Source organism: Lithobates pipiens, unplaced genomic scaffold (assembly GCF_037356315.1).
Source record: "Lithobates pipiens isolate NorthernLeopardFrog02 unplaced genomic scaffold, aLitPip1_a1.2 Scaffold_16, whole genome shotgun sequence".
Taxonomy (NCBI): domain Eukaryota; kingdom Metazoa; phylum Chordata; class Amphibia; order Anura; family Ranidae; genus Lithobates; species Lithobates pipiens.
This window is the reverse complement of record NW_027507748.1, coordinates 304,095,330-304,115,586: the sequence shown is the minus strand read 5'-3', so window position 1 is coordinate 304,115,586 and position 20,257 is coordinate 304,095,330. Positions and strand designations below refer to the sequence as shown.

Sequence of the window (20,257 nt, the reverse complement as noted above, 5' to 3'; positions counted from 1 at the left end):
AGGCTATGCATGGATCTTTATGGTTTATGAGGGTAAAGATAGTTACGTAGAGCCGGAGAACTGCCCTGATTACATAGGAAGCGCTGGCAAGATAGTGTGGAAATTGGTGTCACCCTTATTCGGAAAGGGGTACCACTTGTACGTGGACAACTATTACACCAGCGTGCCACTGTTTAGTCATTTATTTGATAATCAGATTGGAGCATGTGGCACCGTGCGACCTAATCGCCTGGGCTTTCCCCAGCGGCTTGTAGATTCCCGTCTTAGGCTGGGGGAGAGAGCCTGCTATCGGTGTAATAATTTGCTCGCTATGAAGTGGAGGGATAATAAGAATGTTTTCGTTCTTACCTCCCTTCATGCAGACACGACGGTCCAAATTTCTACGGCGACTGGTATTGTGGAGAAACCCCTCTGTGTCCACGAATATAACAAAAATATGGGAGGGGTGGACCTCAATGACCAGATGTTGGCGCCGTATCTAACTTCCCGTAAGACCAGACGCTGGTACAAAAAAGTGTCTGCTTACTTATTTCAATTGGCTTTGCTGAATGCTTTTGTGCTATACAAAACTTCAGGCGGAACATTAACCTTTCTTTTCTTCCAAAGAGAGGTTGTCACAGAGCTTCTGTTTCCAGACGGTTCTGTACCTCACCATTCCCAACCAAATGCAGTAAGCCGGCTGCATGAGAGGCATTATTCTTATGTCCTCCCGAGTACCCCTACCCAACGAGCCCCCCAAAAAAGATGTCGTGTCTGTAGCAAGCGCGGATATAGGCGTGACACCCGTTCTTATTGTCCACGCTGTCCTGGCAATCCTGGTCTTTGTCAGGGTGAGTGTTTTGAACGCTAGCACACACTAGTGAAGTATTAGCGTAGGGTACAGCATTTCACAGGCTAGGCACACTTACACAGGGTCTCCCAAGATGCCATCGCATTTTGAGAGACCCGAACCGTTACAGTTACAGTTTACAGTTCAAAAAAAAGTGTATAAAAAAATAAAATAAAATAAAAGTCAAATAAAAAAACCAAAAAAAATATAAAATATAAAAACCAAAAATAGTTGTCGTATTATTGTTCTCTCTCTCTCTCTCTCTCTCTCTTCTCTCAAATTTTTTATACTTTACTGTTTACTGTGTTATTGTTAACCATTTTTCATGTTTTCAGGTACGCCATTCAGCTGCAGCGTGGATTTATTTATCTTGACAGCAACAGCGTTTGCTCCCACGATACATAAAGCCGCGACTCCAGTGCTGTAGGAGGTGATTTCACCACCACAGTTAAAAAAGAGCATATATGCCGAAGCATGGGGGCATAAGGGGTGGAGGAGCGATTTTGCTCCTAATGCCGCGTACATACGGTCAAAATTCAGACGGAGGGCTTGCCCGTGAAAAAGTTTGAACGTATGTACGCAGCATAACTTTTTTGCGGGAGGATGCCCCCATGCTTCGGCATATATATATTTTAGGCACAGGTTGTGTTAAAAAATGTTTTATTTTTTACTGTTTTTTTTGGCAATTGCTTTGCAGGTATGGTATGGTAAGGTTTTACTGGGATGTTACTTTGTTTTAACGTTAACCATAATTTGCTTAGCAGGTACGCCATTCAGCTGCAGCGCGGATTTATTTATCTTGACAGCAACAGCGTTTGCTCCCACGATACATAAAGCCGTGACTCCAGTGCTGTAGGCGGTGATTTCACCACCACAGTTAAAAAAGAGCATATATGCCGAAGCATGGGGGCATAAGGGGTGGAGGAGTGATTTTGCTCCTAATGCCGCGTACATACGGTCAAAATTCCGACGGAGGGCTTGCCCGTGGAAAAGTTTGAACGTATGTACGCAGCATAACTTTTTTGCGGGAGGATGCCCCCATGCTTCGGCATATATATATTTTAGGCACAGGTTGTGTTAAAAAATGTTTTATTTTTTACAGTTTTTTTTTGGCAATTGCTTTGCAGGTATGGTATGGTAAGGTTTTACTGGGATGTTACTTTGTTTTAACGTTAACCATAATTTGCTTAGCAGGTACGCCATTCAGCTGCAGCGCGGATTTATTTATCTTGACAGCAACAGCGTTTGCTCCCACGATACATAAAGCCGTGACTCCAGTGCTGTAGGCGTTGATTTCACCACCACAGTTAAAAAAGAGCATATATGCCGAAGCATGGGGGCATAAGGGGTGGAGGAGTGATTTTGCTCCTAATGCCGCGTACATACGGTCAAAATTCCGACAGGGGGCTTGCCCATGGAAAAGTTTGAACGTATGTACGCGGCATAACTTTTTTGCGGGAGGATGCCCCCATGCTTCGGCATATATAAATGGTGCATGTATGTCCATCATTAGAAGTGGGTGGATGAAGGGAGGTATCTAATGGTGGGCATACCCACCGATCAATCTCTTTTTTTTCGTTCAGACAACATGACTCTCAGTAAATAGCTTGGGGTGTCTACTTTCCAAAATGGGGTAATTTGGGGGGGTTTTGTGCTATTTTGGCATTTTATGGCCTTTGCACCCTTAGAAATCCTGAAGGTGGTGATTGGTTTTCGGGGTGCCGTACGCGACTAGACTCCCAAAAAGTCCCACACATGTGGTATCCCCATACTCGGGAGAAGTAGCTGAATATATTTTGGGGTGCAATTCCACATATAACCATGGCATGTGTGAGCAATATATCATTTAGTGACAACTTTTTGTACATTTTTTTTTTTTTTTGTCATTATTCAATCCCTTAGGACAAAAAAAATAAATATTCAATGGGCTCAACATACCCATCAGCAGTTTCCTTGGGGTGTCTACTTTCCAAAATGGGGTCATTTGGGGGGGTTTTGTGCCATCTTGGCATTTTATGGCCGTCAAAACTGTGATAGGTAGTGATAGGTAGTGAGGAGTAAAATAAAAAAATTATGCCCTTAGAAATCCTGAAGGCGGTGCTTGGATTTCGGGGTCCCGTACGCGGCTAGGCTCCCAAAAAGTCCCACACATGTGGTATCCCTGTACTCAGGAGAAGCAGCAGAATGTATTTTGGGGTGTCATTTCACATATGCCCATAGCATGTGTGAGCAATATATCATTTAGTGACAACTTTGTGCAAAAAAAAAAAAAGTTTGTAATATTCCCGCAACTTGTGGCAAAATATAAAATATTCCATGGACTCAACATGCCTCTCAGTAAATAGCTTGGGGTGTCTACTTTCCAAAATGGGGTCATTTTGGGGGGTTTTGTGCTATTTTGGCTTTTTATGGCCTTCGAAACTGTGATAGGTAGTGAGGGGTGAAATCAAAAATTTGCACCCTTAGAAATCCTGAAGGTGGTGATTGGTTTTCGGGATGCCGTGCGCGACTATACTCCCAAAAAGTCCCACACATGTGGTATCCCCGTACTCGGGAGAAGTAGCGGAATATATTTTGGGGTGCAATTCCACATATAACCATGGCATGTGTGAGCAATATATCATTTAGTGACAACTTTTTGTACATTTTTTTTTTTTTTTGTCATTATTCAATCCCTTAGGACAAAAAAAATAAATATTCAATGGGCTCAACATACCCATCAGCAGTTTCCTTGGGGTGTCTACTTTCCAAAATGGGGTCATTTGGGGGGGTTTTGTGCCATCTTGGCATTTTATGGCCGTCAAAACTGTGATAGGTAGTGATAGGTAGTGAGGAGTAAAATAAAAAAATTATGCCCTTAGAAATCCTGAAGGCGGTGCTTGGATTTCGGGGTCCCGTACGCGGCTAGGCTCCCAAAAAGTCCCACACATGTGGTATCCCTGTACTCAGGAGAAGCAGCAGAATGTATTTTGGGGTGTCATTTCACATATGCCCATAGCATGTTTGAGCAATATATCATTTAGTGACAACTTTGTGCAAAAAAAAAAAAAGTTTGTAATATTCCCGCAACTTGTGGCAAAATATAAAATATTCCATGGACTCAACATGCCTCTCAGTAAATAGCTTGGGGTGTCTACTTTCCAAAATGGGGTCATTTTGGGGGGTTTTGTGCTATTTTGGCTTTTTATGGCCTTCGAAACTGTGATAGGTAGTGAGGGGTGAAATCAAAAATTTGCACCCTTAGAAATCCTGAAGGTGGTGATTGGTTTTCGGGATGCCGTGCGCGACTATACTCCCAAAAAGTCCCACACATGTGGTATCCCCGTACTCGGGAGAAGTAGCGGAATATATTTTGGGGTGCAATTCCCCATATAACCATGGCATGTGTGAGCAATATATCATTTAGTGACAACTTTTTGTACATTTTTTTTTTTTTTTGTCATTATTCAATCCCTTAGGACAAAAAAAATAAATATTCAATGGGCTCAACATACCCATCAGCAGTTTCCTTGGGGTGTCTACTTTCCAAAATGGGGTCATTTGGGGGGGTTTTGTGCCATCTTGGCATTTTATGGCCGTCAAAACTGTGATAGGTAGTGATAGGTAGTGAGGAGTAAAATAAAAAAATTATGCCCTTAGAAATCCTGAAGGCGGTGCTTGGATTTCGGGGTCCCGTACGCGGCTAGGCTCCCAAAAAGTCCCACACATGTGGTATCCCTGTACTCAGGAGAAGCAGCAGAATGTATTTTGGGGTGTCATTTCACATATGCCCATAGCATGTGTGAGCAATATATCATTTAGTGACAACTTTGTGCAAAAAAAAAAAAGTTTGTAATATTCCCGCAACTTGTGGCAAAATATAAAATATTCCATGGACTCAACATGCCTCTCAGTAAATAGCTTGGGGTGTCTACTTTCCAAAATGGGGTCATTTTGGGGGGTTTTGTGCTATTTTGGCTTTTTATGGCCTTCGAAACTGTGATAGGTAGTGAGGGGTGAAATCAAAAATTTGCACCCTTAGAAATCCTGAAGGTGGTGATTGGTTTTCGGGATGCCGTGCGCGACTATACTCCCAAAAAGTCCCACACATGTGGTATCCCCGTACTCGGGAGAAGTAGCGGAATATATTTTGGGGTGCAATTCCACATATAACCATGGCATGTGTGAGCAATATATCATTTAGTGACAACTTTTTGTACATTTTTTTTTTTTTTTGTCATTATTCAATCCCTTAGGACAAAAAAAATAAATATTCAATGGGCTCAACATACCCATCAGCAGTTTCCTTGGGGTGTCTACTTTCCAAAATGGGGTCATTTGGGGGGGTTTTGTGCCATCTTGGCATTTTATGGCCGTCAAAACTGTGATAGGTAGTGATAGGTAGTGAGGAGTAAAATAAAAAAATTATGCCCTTAGAAATCCTGAAGGCGGTGCTTGGATTTCGGGGTCCCGTACGCGGCTAGGCTCCCAAAAAGTCCCACACATGTGGTATCCCTGTACTCAGGAGAAGCAGCAGAATGTATTTTGGGGTGTCATTTCACATATGCCCATAGCATGTTTGAGCAATATATCATTTAGTGACAACTTTGTGCAAAAAAAAAAAAAGTTTGTAATATTCCCGCAACTTGTGGCAAAATATAAAATATTCCATGGACTCAACATGCCTCTCAGTAAATAGCTTGGGGTGTCTACTTTCCAAAATGGGGTCATTTTGGGGGGTTTTGTGCTATTTTGGCTTTTTATGGCCTTCGAAACTGTGATAGGTAGTGAGGGGTGAAATCAAAAATTTGCACCCTTAGAAATCCTGAAGGTGGTGATTGGTTTTCGGGATGCCGTGCGCGACTATACTCCCAAAAAGTCCCACACATGTGGTATCCCCGTACTCGGGAGAAGTAGCGGAATATATTTTGGGGTGCAATTCCCCATATAACCATGGCATGTGTGAGCAATATATCATTTAGTGACAACTTTTTGTACATTTTTTTTTTTTTTTGTCATTATTCAATCCCTTAGGACAAAAAAAATAAATATTCAATGGGCTCAACATACCCATCAGCAGTTTCCTTGGGGTGTCTACTTTCCAAAATGGGGTCATTTGGGGGGGTTTTGTGCCATCTTGGCATTTTATGGCCGTCAAAACTGTGATAGGTAGTGATAGGTAGTGAGGAGTAAAATAAAAAAATTATGCCCTTAGAAATCCTGAAGGCGGTGCTTGGATTTCGGGGTCCCGTACGCGGCTAGGCTCCCAAAAAGTCCCACACATGTGGTATCCCTGTACTCAGGAGAAGCAGCAGAATGTATTTTGGGGTGTCATTTCACATATGCCCATAGCATGTGTGAGCAATATATCATTTAGTGACAACTTTGTGCAAAAAAAAAAAAGTTTGTAATATTCCCGCAACTTGTGGCAAAATATAAAATATTCCATGGACTCAACATGCCTCTCAGTAAATAGCTTGGGGTGTCTACTTTCCAAAATGGGGTCATTTTGGGGGGTTTTGTGCTATTTTGGCTTTTTATGGCCTTCGAAACTGTGATAGGTAGTGAGGGGTGAAATCAAAAATTTGCACCCTTAGAAATCCTGAAGGTGGTGATTGGTTTTCGGGATGCCGTGCGCGACTATACTCCCAAAAAGTCCCACACATGTGGTATCCCCGTACTCGGGAGAAGTAGCGGAATATATTTTGGGGTGCAATTCCACATATAACCATGGCATGTGTGAGCAATATATCATTTAGTGACAACTTTTTGTACATTTTTTTTTTTTTTTGTCATTATTCAATCCCTTAGGACAAAAAAAATAAATATTCAATGGGCTCAACATACCCATCAGCAGTTTCCTTGGGGTGTCTACTTTCCAAAATGGGGTCATTTGGGGGGGTTTTGTGCCATCTTGGCATTTTATGGCCGTCAAAACTGTGATAGGTAGTGATAGGTAGTGAGGAGTAAAATAAAAAAATTATGCCCTTAGAAATCCTGAAGGCGGTGCTTGGATTTCGGGGTCCCGTACGCGGCTAGGCTCCCAAAAAGTCCCACACATGTGGTATCCCTGTACTCAGGAGAAGCAGCAGAATGTATTTTGGGGTGTCATTTCACATATGCCCATAGCATGTTTGAGCAATATATCATTTAGTGACAACTTTGTGCAAAAAAAAAAAAAGTTTGTAATATTCCCGCAACTTGTGGCAAAATATAAAATATTCCATGGACTCAACATGCCTCTCAGTAAATAGCTTGGGGTGTCTACTTTCCAAAATGGGGTCATTTTGGGGGGTTTTGTGCTATTTTGGCTTTTTATGGCCTTCGAAACTGTGATAGGTAGTGAGGGGTGAAATCAAAAATTTGCACCCTTAGAAATCCTGAAGGTGGTGATTGGTTTTCGGGATGCCGTGCGCGACTATACTCCCAAAAAGTCCCACACATGTGGTATCCCCGTACTCGGGAGAAGTAGCGGAATATATTTTGGGGTGCAATTCCCCATATAACCATGGCATGTGTGAGCAATATATCATTTAGTGACAACTTTTTGTACATTTTTTTTTTTTTTTGTCATTATTCAATCCCTTAGGACAAAAAAAATAAATATTCAATGGGCTCAACATACCCATCAGCAGTTTCCTTGGGGTGTCTACTTTCCAAAATGGGGTCATTTGGGGGGGTTTTGTGCCATCTTGGCATTTTATGGCCGTCAAAACTGTGATAGGTAGTGATAGGTAGTGAGGAGTAAAATAAAAAAATTATGCCCTTAGAAATCCTGAAGGCGGTGCTTGGATTTCGGGGTCCCGTACGCGGCTAGGCTCCCAAAAAGTCCCACACATGTGGTATCCCTGTACTCAGGAGAAGCAGCAGAATGTATTTTGGGGTGTCATTTCACATATGCCCATAGCATGTGTGAGCAATATATCATTTAGTGACAACTTTGTGCAAAAAAAAAAAAGTTTGTAATATTCCCGCAACTTGTGGCAAAATATAAAATATTCCATGGACTCAACATGCCTCTCAGTAAATAGCTTGGGGTGTCTACTTTCCAAAATGGGGTCATTTTGGGGGGTTTTGTGCTATTTTGGCTTTTTATGGCCTTCGAAACTGTGATAGGTAGTGAGGGGTGAAATCAAAAATTTGCACCCTTAGAAATCCTGAAGGTGGTGATTGGTTTTCGGGATGCCGTGCGCGACTATACTCCCAAAAAGTCCCACACATGTGGTATCCCCGTACTCGGGAGAAGTAGCGGAATATATTTTGGGGTGCAATTCCACATATAACCATGGCATGTGTGAGCAATATATCATTTAGTGACAACTTTTTGTACTTTTTTTTTTTTTTTTTGTCATTATTCAATCCCTTAGGACAAAAAAAATAAATATTCAATGGGCTCAACATACCCATCAGCAGTTTCCTTGGGGTGTCTACTTTCCAAAATGGGGTCATTTGGGGGGGTTTTGTACTGCCCTGCCATTTTAGCACCTCAAGAAATGAGATCGGCAGTCATAAATTAAAAGCTGTGTAAATTCCAGAAAATGTACTCTAGTTTGTAGACGCTATAACTTTTGCGCAAACCAAAAAATATACGCTTATTGACATTTTTTTTACTAAAGACATGTGGCTGAATAAATTTTGCCCTCAATGTATGACTAAAATTTAGTTTATTCGATTTTTCTTATAACAAAAAGAAGAAAATATCATTTTTTTTCAAAATTTTCGCTCTTTTTCCATTTATATCGCAAAAAATAAAAATCGCAGAGGCAATCAAATACCATCAAAAGAAAGCTCTATTTGTGGGAAGAAAAGGACGCAAATTTCGTTTGGGTGCAATATTGCATGACCGCGCAATTACCAGTTAAAGCAGCGCAGTGCGAAATTGCAAAAACACCTCTGGTCCTTAAGGTATTTATTGGTCCGGAGCTGAAGTGGTTAAGCTTGATACATGAGCAAAAGCTACTCTAATACACCTGTGATATGCCCGTAAAATACCTGAAAAAACTGGGTGAAAATCACCAAGAATACACTCTGCTCAGGTGTCAATGCAGGATAAATTAAAGTTTTTTTCAGTAAGCTAGTTTTAGGTATACTGATCCCTGCAGCTGCTATCTAGGATTTTCTATAGATATGAGAGAGGGCACAATAGAGAGCTTACAACACTGTCTCTGCACAAGTGTTAGATTGGACAGCAACTAGCAGGGTCATGATTTTCCAACATATTTGTCTAGCTGCCTAAACATTCAAGCTACAATGAACAGTAGCAAAACTAGACATTCGTTCAACAGGGCCAAAGACTCAGTTCGGCATCCCCCTCAAAGGGGGTGGGGGTCAGTAGGGCAGAGGTTGGTGTCAGTAGTTTTTTTTTTTATTATGTTATTTTTTGCAATTTTATTATTTTTTACATTATTATTTTTTGTCATTTTTTTCCCCTTTTCCTGCTCTCCATCCTGAAACATCCCCTGCAGAAACCAGCAGGAGATGAGGGGAGCCAGGAGCAAACTAGGGGGAAGAAGGAGGCAGACAGTAGAAGGAAGGGAAACCTGGAAAGGGGCGGCGGCATTTAGTGGAAACGTTGGGAAGTATATTCTGTCTGAAGCAGCTGAATTCCAGCAGGAGGTAGAGGAGTAGAAGTGGGCTTTCATCTGCAACAGTAGGAAAATACAGGCCATCGGTTCCACTAAATGCCACTCTGAGTGCCCCTCCTCTCTAGTTTTCCAATTCGTTGCGGACCCACAGGCTGTTCTACGCACAAGGGACTTACCGGGTGGACTAAAGTTCATAGCGGATAGTGCCTCAGGCCTTGCTGACCTCAAGGATAGGGGTATCCTAATAGTCAAAAGAGAAAAAATAAGAAAAAGAGGGCGCACCGGCCTTGTGCATTATCCTTGGACATATTTTTATTAAAAATAAGAAGAAAAAAAACTACTCACAAACATGTGGGAAAAGATTTGCAATACAAAGGATCTCCAGATGACAGCAATTGGTCGGCTAACAACAGACTCCAGATGATAACAAGGGAGATTTCAAGGGCCACTGCTATCTGACGCGTTGGCAGTGCCCCTCCCCCTGCCCCTAGTTTCAGCCCTGGTGCCCAACTACCACACCCGCAAGCCTCACACACAACGTTTACACAGAGCCCGGACTCGGGCAGGATTTTTTTACCCCAGCAGCCTAACCTCCTTCCTGGAACAGACCCCTCATCCCCTGCACATACAATGGAGCAGGTGGGGCTGGAGATGGAAAGAGTTGGCACCTTGGGATTTTCTGTGGCCACACTGATTGTGCTGGGGGGCCATGGTGTCAAGATCATCCCTGCGCACTTAGTGATAAGTTGCTGGAACTGACAGGTGTACGTGAAGGCTTTCACCATGATCACACTTCCTACGAATGGAGACCATAGGAAGGGTAAAGGAGGGGAGAGGGGCACTGAATTTAAAGGGACACCCTTAAAGGACAGGACCCCATTAGGAACCCCCAAGTGTAGGGATGAGGGTGATAATGGCATTTAAACAGGCACAGGAAAAAAAAGCAAAGGTGACTTGGGGATGGGCAGTACAGATGATCCAGGAGGGGGGTAGTTACTTGATGACCCCAGATCCTAGCCCTCTGCAGTGATCGCCTGAGCTATCTCCAGATGCAGTGACAGCCCAGGCAATCACTGCTGCAACTTGTAAACAAAGAGCTGAGCAGCAAAAGAAAACTTGTGCCGCATATAAACGAGCAGAATGTCCGACAGAAAAAGTCAGATGGAAGCTTTTCATTGAATATTCTGATCGTGTGTATGTCTTATCTGACTTAAAAAAAAAAAAAATTCTAACGGACCTAGAAATAGAACATGTTTTAAATATTTCTGACTGAACCAATTCCTATTGAGAAAACCGCTTGTCCGTATGCTGTTCCGACGGACCATACACGATGCATGCTCTGAAACAAGTAGGAGACGGAGGCTACTGGCTATTGAACTTCCTTTTTCTAGTCTCCTCGTACATCACCCCGTTCTTGATGATTGGACTTTGGTGTGATCATGTGTACGCAAGACAGTTTCAGCAGAACTCCATCGGAAAAACCTTCAGAGTTTATTCTGATGGGAAAACTGGTCGTGTGTACGCGGCATTACTCTACTTGCTTATCTGCTGTGCTCTGACTGATGACATCATCTGATGTAGAGCCCAGCAGAGGAAGCCAGTTGTGGAAAGCTTTCTTTGCTCCTAGCTCTTTGTTTACTTGGGTGAGCTGTCACTGCACTGGCATCCCCATCCCCTGTCACTGCACTGGCTTGTCCGTGCTGGTCACGGTGGCGCCTCTCTCAATGTGGTGCCCTGAGCATACAGTATCTCACAAAAGTGAGTACACCCCTCACATTTTTGTAATTATTGTATTATATCTTTTCATGTGGAGTGTACTCACTTTTTTTTTGTTTTAAATTGTTTATTTATAGCAGGAAATGGGTCCACATAGACCAACAGGTTACATACTTTCCACATATCCTACAGAGAAAAAGGCAGTAGAGGTAATACAACATCAATTCTCTGCTAGCATTATCATCAAGAATTAAAAACATCTGCGGCACAGTGGTGTAGTGGTTAGCACTCTCACCTAGCAGTAAGAAGGGTCGCTGGTTCGAATCCCAACCATGACACTACCTGCCTGGAGTTTGCATGTTTTCCCTGTGCCTGCGTGGGTTTCCTCCGGGTACTCCGGTTTCCCCCCACACTCCAAAGACATGCAGGTAGGTTAATTGGCTTCTGTCCAAAATTGACCCTAGTATATGAATGGGGACCTTGGATTGTGGGCTCCTTGAGGGTAGGGACCTATGTGAGTGTGCAATGTACAGGGATAGGGACAATTGTAGACACTCACTCAGGTTGAACTGGATGGACTGGTGTCTTTATTCAACCTTACTAACTATGTAACTGTGGAGTTGTGAATTCTCGTCGTCCCGTGGCCTCACTTCTCAGTTTCTTTTTAACTAACTAAGTATCTACATTGATGCCACCCCCAATATATGGAGGGGGAGGTGAAGCAAAGGAGCAGGAAAGACAGAGGGGAAGAGAGAAAAAAGGGGGTGAATCAGGTATGGGGGGTAGGGGGAAGGGGAGGGGGAAGGGGGGAGCAAGGTGTGTTACACGATCATGGAGTGCTCAGATAACCAATTGGAATTGCAGTTACGGGCCTCTGTCCATGACCACCAAACTCAACATATCTTTGTCACTGCATGCGGTATTATGTGTCCGTGTCAGGGCCTGGCCCTCAGCCGAGTATATAAACACATTCCAACCCTGACAGGTTTTAGTGAAGGTCTCCTCTCTGTTTTGCGCTGTGAGGATAAGATCCTCTATTTTCTTTTTTAAGATGTCCTCCACCTTACGAAGCCAGAGGTCAGTGGTCGGTGGAAGGGGCGATTTCCATTGGAGTGGTATGCAGGTCTTAGCTGCATCAAGCAGGTGGCGAATCACTGATTTCTTGTAATTCCTGTCAGGGATATCAGAGGCGTGTAAGAGAAAGAATGCTGGGTCATCTGTGAGGGGCCGGGCCGTGAATTGTTGTACTGTCTCACGCACTACTTTCCAGAAGTGCGTAAGTTTAGGGCAAGACCAGAAAATATGTAGCATGGTCCCTTTATCAGTGTGACATCGCCAACATAGGTCTGATGTATTTGGGTAGAGCTGGTGGAGTAGTGAAGGGGTCCTATACCAACGTGAGAGACTTTTGTAATTTGTTTCTTGGATCTTGGCACAGATAGAGAATTTGTGTGTAAATCGGAGAATACGCTGTCTCTTGGTGTTATTGAATTGGCAAGCTAACTCTTTTTCCCAGTTGAGTAGTCCCGGGGGAATAAAGTCTGCTGAGGGAGCATTTAAAAGGTTATAGGTCAGTGAAAGTGTGTGTGGAAGGGCACCCACGTCAGTGCATAGCACCTCCAAGGCTGTGAACGTCTGAGCGTCTTCCTTGGGTGGTGGGATCGTAGAAAGGAAATGTGTTAGTAGGAGTGTCCTCAGGAAGTCTAGACAGAACTGGCCTGTAGGATCTAGGAAATTCGCCATCGTTTTCCAGCGCCCACCGGAACTGAAGTGGGAAGCTTGATGTAGGCCCGCTTCCCCCAGACTCCGAAGACCCCCATCGTAAAGACCCGGCTCTCCCATCCAGTGCTCTCCCCCAGTTCTCCCCCCCGAAGTGCTATGCCCCTGTTCCTTTCCCAGAGTGCTCTCCCCCCGTTCTTTCTCACCCCCCAGTGTTCTCAAGCTCCACCCATCACTCTCCAGCCCCCCCCCATGCTCTCAACCCCCCCCCCCTGCTCTCCACTCCTGTTCTTTTTGGCTCCCCCCAGCACTCTCCACTCCCCACACCTGTACTCTCCACTCCCCCCTGCATTTTGCCCCCACCCATGTGCTCTCCAACCCTGCCAATGCTCTCCGGTCCCCTGTGCTTTTCCCCCTGTTCTTTCTAGCCCCCACAGGTGCTCTTGAGCTCTCCCCCTACTCTTTGTTCCCCCCCAGTACTCTTCAGCCCCCTTGCTCTCCACCCTTGTTTTTCTGCCCCCCCAGTGTTCTTCGCCACCCCACACTCTTAGCCACCTTAGTGCTCTCAGCCTACCATGCTCTCCACCACTGTTCTTTTTGGCCCCCCCAGCGCTCTCTGCTCCCCACCCCTGTGATTTCCACTACCCCCTGCTCTTTGCCCCCACCCATGTGTTCTCCAACCATGCCAGTACTCTCTGCTCCCCCTTCTCTCCAGTTCCCACCCAGTGCTCTCCACTTCCCCAGGACCAGAGGACTAGCTGACTGGGGCTGGAAAATGGGGACGGCTGAATGTGCAGGTGGCCAGGGACCACTCCATCTCACAGCAAACAGATCCTCTGGAAGGAGCACCGTCCCCATCCAAAAGGAGAACAGACCCTGCCTGCTGCTGCCTGTCATGGATATCCTGCTGGCATGCAAGGTACCGTACCAAGCATCAACAATACACCTTCCCACAGACAGGGACTGCAGACTGGGACATGGGGCACAGGAGGGGCTGCATTCATGGGCACAGTGAGGCTGCATTCACGGCACAGTAAAGCTGCATTTGATGGGCACAGTGAGGCTGCAATGGTGGGCACAGTGGGACTGCATTCACGGGCAGAGTTAGGCTGCATTTGGTGGGCACTCACCCCCCTTACCTTAGTGTATTCTTTCTGTGGAAGGTGGTCCCCCATGTTCTGAGTTCCTGGGGTCCCCTTTGATGATTGTCCACTTACCACTTTTAACTGGAATTTGCATATATATATATATATATATATATATCCCTATGTGATTTCATATCTATATATAATACGCTCTTCATCAAATGTGCTTTAAAATGTATGGTTTTCCCTTTCATGAACAAAAAAATAATGACGTTATGCTGTTGGGCTGGTATAATAATGCTGTGGGGCTGCTATGAATTTTTTTTCCAGGGCTGTTTTTTATTCCCAGTCCGGCCCTGCCTGTCGCGTCCCGTTTGTACTCCGAAAAGGTTCGGATAGTACCCCATTGGCCCTGACCCTGGCCGACGGTGTTGTGTATATTGCATGGATCCATCGTAACATGTTGTTACCCAGTCCTATATGACGTAGTGTGGCAGACATGAAATCCCAACTCACCCTGTCAAAAGCTTTCTCAGCGTCTGTGCTGAGAAAGATACTCGGCCTGTTTTCCAAGGTGGCAGCATGCAGCAGATTTAGGACTTTGGTGGTGTTGTCCCTAGCCTCCCTGGTTGGGACAAAGCCTACCTGGTCAAGGTGTATCAGATCGGGGATGTGTGACTGCAGCCTCGTAGCTATGATTTTGGTAAAAAGCTTAAGATCTGTGTTCAATAGGGAAATTGGACGGTAGCTCCTGCACTGAGATGGGTCCTTGCCTTCTTTAGGGATCACTGCTATATGGGCCTGTAATGTGGCCTCATGGAGCTTGCTCTCCTTAGTAGGATAATTGAAAAGGTAAAGTAGATAATGTCCAAGTGATGGGAGTAGAGTCTTATAATATTGTAGTGTTAGGCCGTCAGGACCCGGGGCCTTCCTTCGCTTGGTATTACCTATTGTCAGTTGGATTTCAGACAGTGTTATAGGTTCCTCCAAGACGCCCCGTATTTCCGTCGGCAGGGCAGGCGGAGTGTACTCACTTTTGTGTCGCCAGCAGTTTAGACATTAATGGTTGTGTGTTGAGTTATTTTAAGGGGACTTCAAATTTACACTGTTATACAAGCTGTACACTCTCTACTTTACATTGTAGCAATGTGTCATTTCTTCAGTGTTGTCACATATATAATATATAATGAAATATTTACAAAAATGTTAGGGGTGTACTCACTTTTTTGAGATACTGTATGTTCCCCTGCTACCCCTAAACCCAACCCCCCCCCATCGGTTTAGACCCTGACAATGAAATTGAAACTACTTGCTTTGATGGAACAGTAACTCTGGTGGCTAAAATCACATATACTGTAATACCACAGAGTGTGAGAAACTTAACAAAACTAGCTACGCAAGCAAATATGATATCTTGAACAAAGGAAGTGTGGATCAAAATGTGAATACTGAAAATTTACATGCCAAAATTATGTAAAATGTTTCATTTCCCCTTTTGTTCATGCACACACTTAGTCATGTAAGAATCTGTCAAAAAAATACAGCTTTTGATGTTTCAGCTCATCACACCGTGGTTTATGAAATTTTTTTCTTTTTTTTTTACAAGAATTTTATTATGGTTATAATAGAGAACACAATACAAGAAATAACGTAACTTATGTTTGGAAGGCAAGCACTTTTCCCCTCAAAATAGCGTAAATGTATAATGCTGACATGCTCTGAATCGGTAAAGGGATGATGCACTGGGTAGAATCCAGAATGAACATGATTGCATGGCATGTGATTTTATACAGTTGTAGTGTTAGATAGATACCATTTAAAATTTCTCTTTAAATTAAAATAAAATAATTAAAATAATGTTTTATATTCATATTTCTGCTTCATACCTTAGTGTATAAAAGAGCTCTTCTAATATGACAATCTTTCAGATGGAGCCATTGTGAATGAGCTGTACAGTTTGCTTCGAGATCCAGATCCGATTGTTTTGGTGAACTGCCTGAGAGCTTTAGAAGAAATTCTAAAAACAGAAGATGGAATTGTCATTAACAAACCTATAGCTCATCATCTTCTTAACAGGTGACGTCCCCTAAACTTTGGCATATATGCTCATTTTTGCTTAGAATCGTGCAAATTGCAAATACAGAATGTCACATGAACAGTTTATTTTTATCATTTCAATAATTTCAGTTCTAGCTCACCTGCTCTAATAATACAATTATCTTATTTCATGGAATTTGTTACATTTTTGAAAGACCTAAATTATCCTATTTAAATAATAATAATTGAAACCTCTGCTTTGATATTTTCTAGGATGGCTGATCTGGATCATTGGGGACAGAGTGAAGTTCTGACATTTCTCCTTCGCTACAAACCACGCAATGAAGAAGAGATTTTTGATATTCTTAACAAACTTGACAGTTATCTGAAGAGCACACATATCAGTGTAGTCATGGGAGCAACCAAACTCTTCTTGATTTTAGTAAAGGAGTTTCCTCATGTGCAGACAGACATTCTTGTGCGACTGAAAGGTCCACTGCTTGCCTCCTGTACCTCTGAAAGCAGAGAAATGTGTTTCGCTGCCTTGTGCCATGTCCGAGAGATTCTCCGCAGTTTGCCAGGGCATTTTAGCAGTCATTACAAGAAATTTTTCTGCTCATACAATGACCCACACTATATTAAGAACCAGAAGATTGACATCCTTTGTGAACTGGTTAATGATGAAAATGTACACAATATACTTGAAGAACTCAGAATATGCTGTACAGATGTATCAATACAGCTCGCCCACACTGCAATCTTTGCAATAGGTAATGATGAATTATTATTAGGAGTGAAAAACATTGGTAAGAGTGTAATATGTATTTGTTTGATGGTGAATTCTTTTAAAATACATTTTTCTGCATGTTCTTCCTAAGTTCTAGCATTCCAGAGACCTTTGTGTTTTAGTAAACACATCATATTCTAGTCTGCTGGAACTGTTCTTTCTGGAAGTGACTTTTTTATAGAATACCTGCCATCAGCTTTTTAGTAGGATTAGCTCTGGAATTGTCTTCTTTTGCCAAAAGCCTCTGATTTACACGATCTGCCTAAGAATGTTATTTTTTTCCAGTAAAGCTGGCCATACACCTATAGATTATCTGCAGATTTTCTATGGTTAGATGGAAAAAGTGCAACAGATTTCTCATTGTTCGCTAAACTGTGTGGATGGAGGAATCTCTAACTAACTTTGATTTGTCTCTGCCAATTAAGAGGGAGAATCCTGGACAGCTAAGGCACTCATGCACATCGTTGGATCGAGATGGGGTTCAGGTAAGTATTAGGGGGGCTGAGGGGGGCTTCTGCACACTGAAGGTCTTTTATCTTAATGCATAGAATGCATTAAGATAAAAAACCTTCTGCCTTTAGAATTAATTTAATCCACTGTAAAATCAATGGGAATGCAAAAGCAGCTTATAAGAATGTCACGTGTACTTCAAAAGTACGCAGATGGAAGCTGAGTGCATCTGAAAACATGCTCTATTTCTACATCTGCACCAGTCCTTACAGTGTACATGCAACTTTGCTGCAGTTGCTTATTTGTAGTCTTGACAGCACCCTCTCTGTTTAAAGGTGGCCAGAAATGGATCGCAATTCAGTCAGTTTTATCAGGGACTGGCCAAATTTTGATCTGTGTATGGCCTTGTTCAACAAAAGGTTGATTGTTAGATCGACTTATGTCGAAAGTTAGGAAACCTTAATCGATCAATGGCAGCGGCCAATCAAGCTGGCCAATGTATTCTGACAGTGCCAAGTGCTGCTGTTAGAATAGTGTCCCCGAGGCAGTATTCCTCCATCCACTTTGTGTGTATGGAGAAATCTTTTTTTTTTTTTGTTCAGCCCATTGGGGCTCACTTGTCCCCAATCTTTTGAGATAATGGCAGCATTGCCTTGTCTGGTACAGCTGCTTGCCAATCTGCAATCTCATTGTCTTCGGTGTAGAGTTTTGGAGTAGGAGCTGATACTCCAGACTAAATCTCTATGGGACTAAACGAGCGTGCAGAACTAGAACATTTTGAAATCAGCTGTGAGGTGTGGATGAGGGCACACAACCGTTATCCTAAAGAATCAGGGTAAAGCCGTGTACACACTATTTTTTTTTTACTAAAACTAAAACTGTCAGCTCTGGTCAGAGCCTCTGTACTAACCATGCAAGATTAGGTCAGCGATCTCCCCAGCTAAGCTGTTTTGTTCTGATAGGGGGGCAGCCCCCCCACTAGAACACTCCAATCAGCGCTCTCTGAGATGATCAGGTTTTAAAGCATGCACAGACCGACATACACACCTTTTTTTTTTTTAACCCGAACATTGTCTCATGACATTCAGCCCGTGTGTACGGGGCTTAAAACTAGAAGGGGGCTGGGAACAAGGGAGAGAGCAACATAAGTGGACCTTTACCCCCTGTTACTAAAAATCACATCATCATACAGCTCTGCATGCTGCTATGAAATCATCTTATATTCATTAAACAACATGTTTTTTCTTTTTACTTACAAGTACTGATTTTCCACTTACTGGTTGAGTCATTGGTGATGTAACCAGGGCCTCACATATTGCATTCTTGGAAATTGCTGTCACGTGTTCCAGGAAGCAGACCCAGAGTTCTAGGGAGTAAACAGAGATAAATTCATCTGACTTTAGTAAAAATGGCCACCTTGAGAAGTAAAAGGTGGAAAAGAAAAATAAAGCGTGCAAAGAACAAAATGCCAACAATTATGTTCTATAAATATCTCTTTGTAGAATACCATTACTAAACATTTCTAAAAGTACCTTTGTTGTATTATTTTTATGATAAGTGTAAACTCTTGAAAGCCTTTAAAGAACTCCTGAGTTCTAGTTTGGGAATGTTCAACATGTTTAGGATCTTAAAGTAGTTGTACAGGCTAAAGGTTTTTTCACTTCAATTCATTCCCTGCATTAAGGTAAAAAACATTTTATATGCAGCTCCTCCTTAATACTCACCTGAGCCTGATCTCAATCCAGTACTGGGCCAGAAAGCAGCAGTGCTACTCTCTCTGTCTTTACGCATTTCTAATGGATCCTGCTGCTGTCAGTCAAAGTCAAAGCTTGTTGCAGTATTGGAAGAAGTGTCTGAAAAAATTTCTCTCCCAGGTTGCCACTATATTGAAGTGCTTCCTGTATTGTATACATAGCAGGAATTCAGAGGAATTTTCTCCAAAAATAAGTACATCCTCTCCTAGACAGTTGTCACAATTGTCAAGAGTATCCCTATTCAAAGCTTTCCACTGTATTTTTGCCTTGGTGAAACAACATTTTGGCATACTTCACTGATAGTAGTCATCAGGACAAATAGAGAGGAAATTTTGTTACACTTTAGTGAAATGCCAGACAACATACTGATAGATTGCTGATCTCTGTAAATATTTGGCTTCTTTTGGACAAGCGATATTTATATAGCAACTTATTAAGTTGCCTGGTCCTAACAGGTATAATTATTCAGAATTAAACCAGTCCAATTGCTTAGCACAACGTGTTACATAGTTAGTAAGGTTGAATAAAGACACCAGTCCATCCAGTTCAACCTGAGTGAGTGTCTACAATTGTCCCTATCCCTGTACATTGCACACTCACATCGGTCCCTACCCTCAAGGAGCCCGCAATCCAAGGTCCCCATTCTTATACTAGGGCCAATTTTGGACAGAAGCCAATTAACCTACCTGCATGTCTTTGTTGATTGCATGGTTGTTTTTGAACTTCATTTTTTTTTTTTTACTGTATATTATAATGTGGTGTATAAATGAGAAATAGAGATAGACCAACAGCTTGGTCTATAGGTACCTTGTCGGAACACAACAATGTCTCAAGTTTGGGTCCACTGGTACAGTATCTCACAAAAGTGTGCACACCCCTCACATTTTTATAAATATTTCATTATATCTTTTCATGTGACAACACTGAAGAAATTACACTTTGTTACCATGCAAAGTAGTGAGTGTACAGCTTGTATAAAAGTGTAAATGTGCTGTCCCCTCAAAATAACAATACACAGCCATTAATGTCTAAACTGCTGGCAACAAAAGTGAGTACGCGATCTATAAAAAAGTGTAGCGCTAAACAAAATACAAAAGAACAGAAAAATGTACAAAAAATACACAAACTTATATAATAACCCCGTGTGCCACCACCTAGGGCTGCATCAATGTTCCTTATAATGAGAATATTGATCTAGATAAACACCAAATTTGTGTTGATAGGACAATTTGCCACTTAATCTGCCACTTGTACTCCTGGGGAGTACAAGGCTCATCGCCCCCCATGTACTAGCTGGACCCCTACACAGTTGGAGA

The 20,257-nt window shown here is 42.7% G+C and overlaps 1 protein-coding gene across 1 annotated transcript in view; it reads left to right on the top strand.

Moving 5' to 3' along the window:
- AP4B1 (adaptor related protein complex 4 subunit beta 1) overlaps positions 1–20,257 on the top strand; it is a 65,003-nt gene that overhangs the window by 27,701 nt on the left and 17,045 nt on the right. Inside the window, exons 5-6 of the mRNA XM_077481568.1 lie at positions 15,842–15,989; positions 16,224–16,720. Of these exons, the coding sequence (XP_077337694.1) occupies positions 15,842–15,989; positions 16,224–16,720 (645 nt within the window). The remainder of the gene's footprint in view (positions 1–15,841; positions 15,990–16,223; positions 16,721–20,257) is intronic.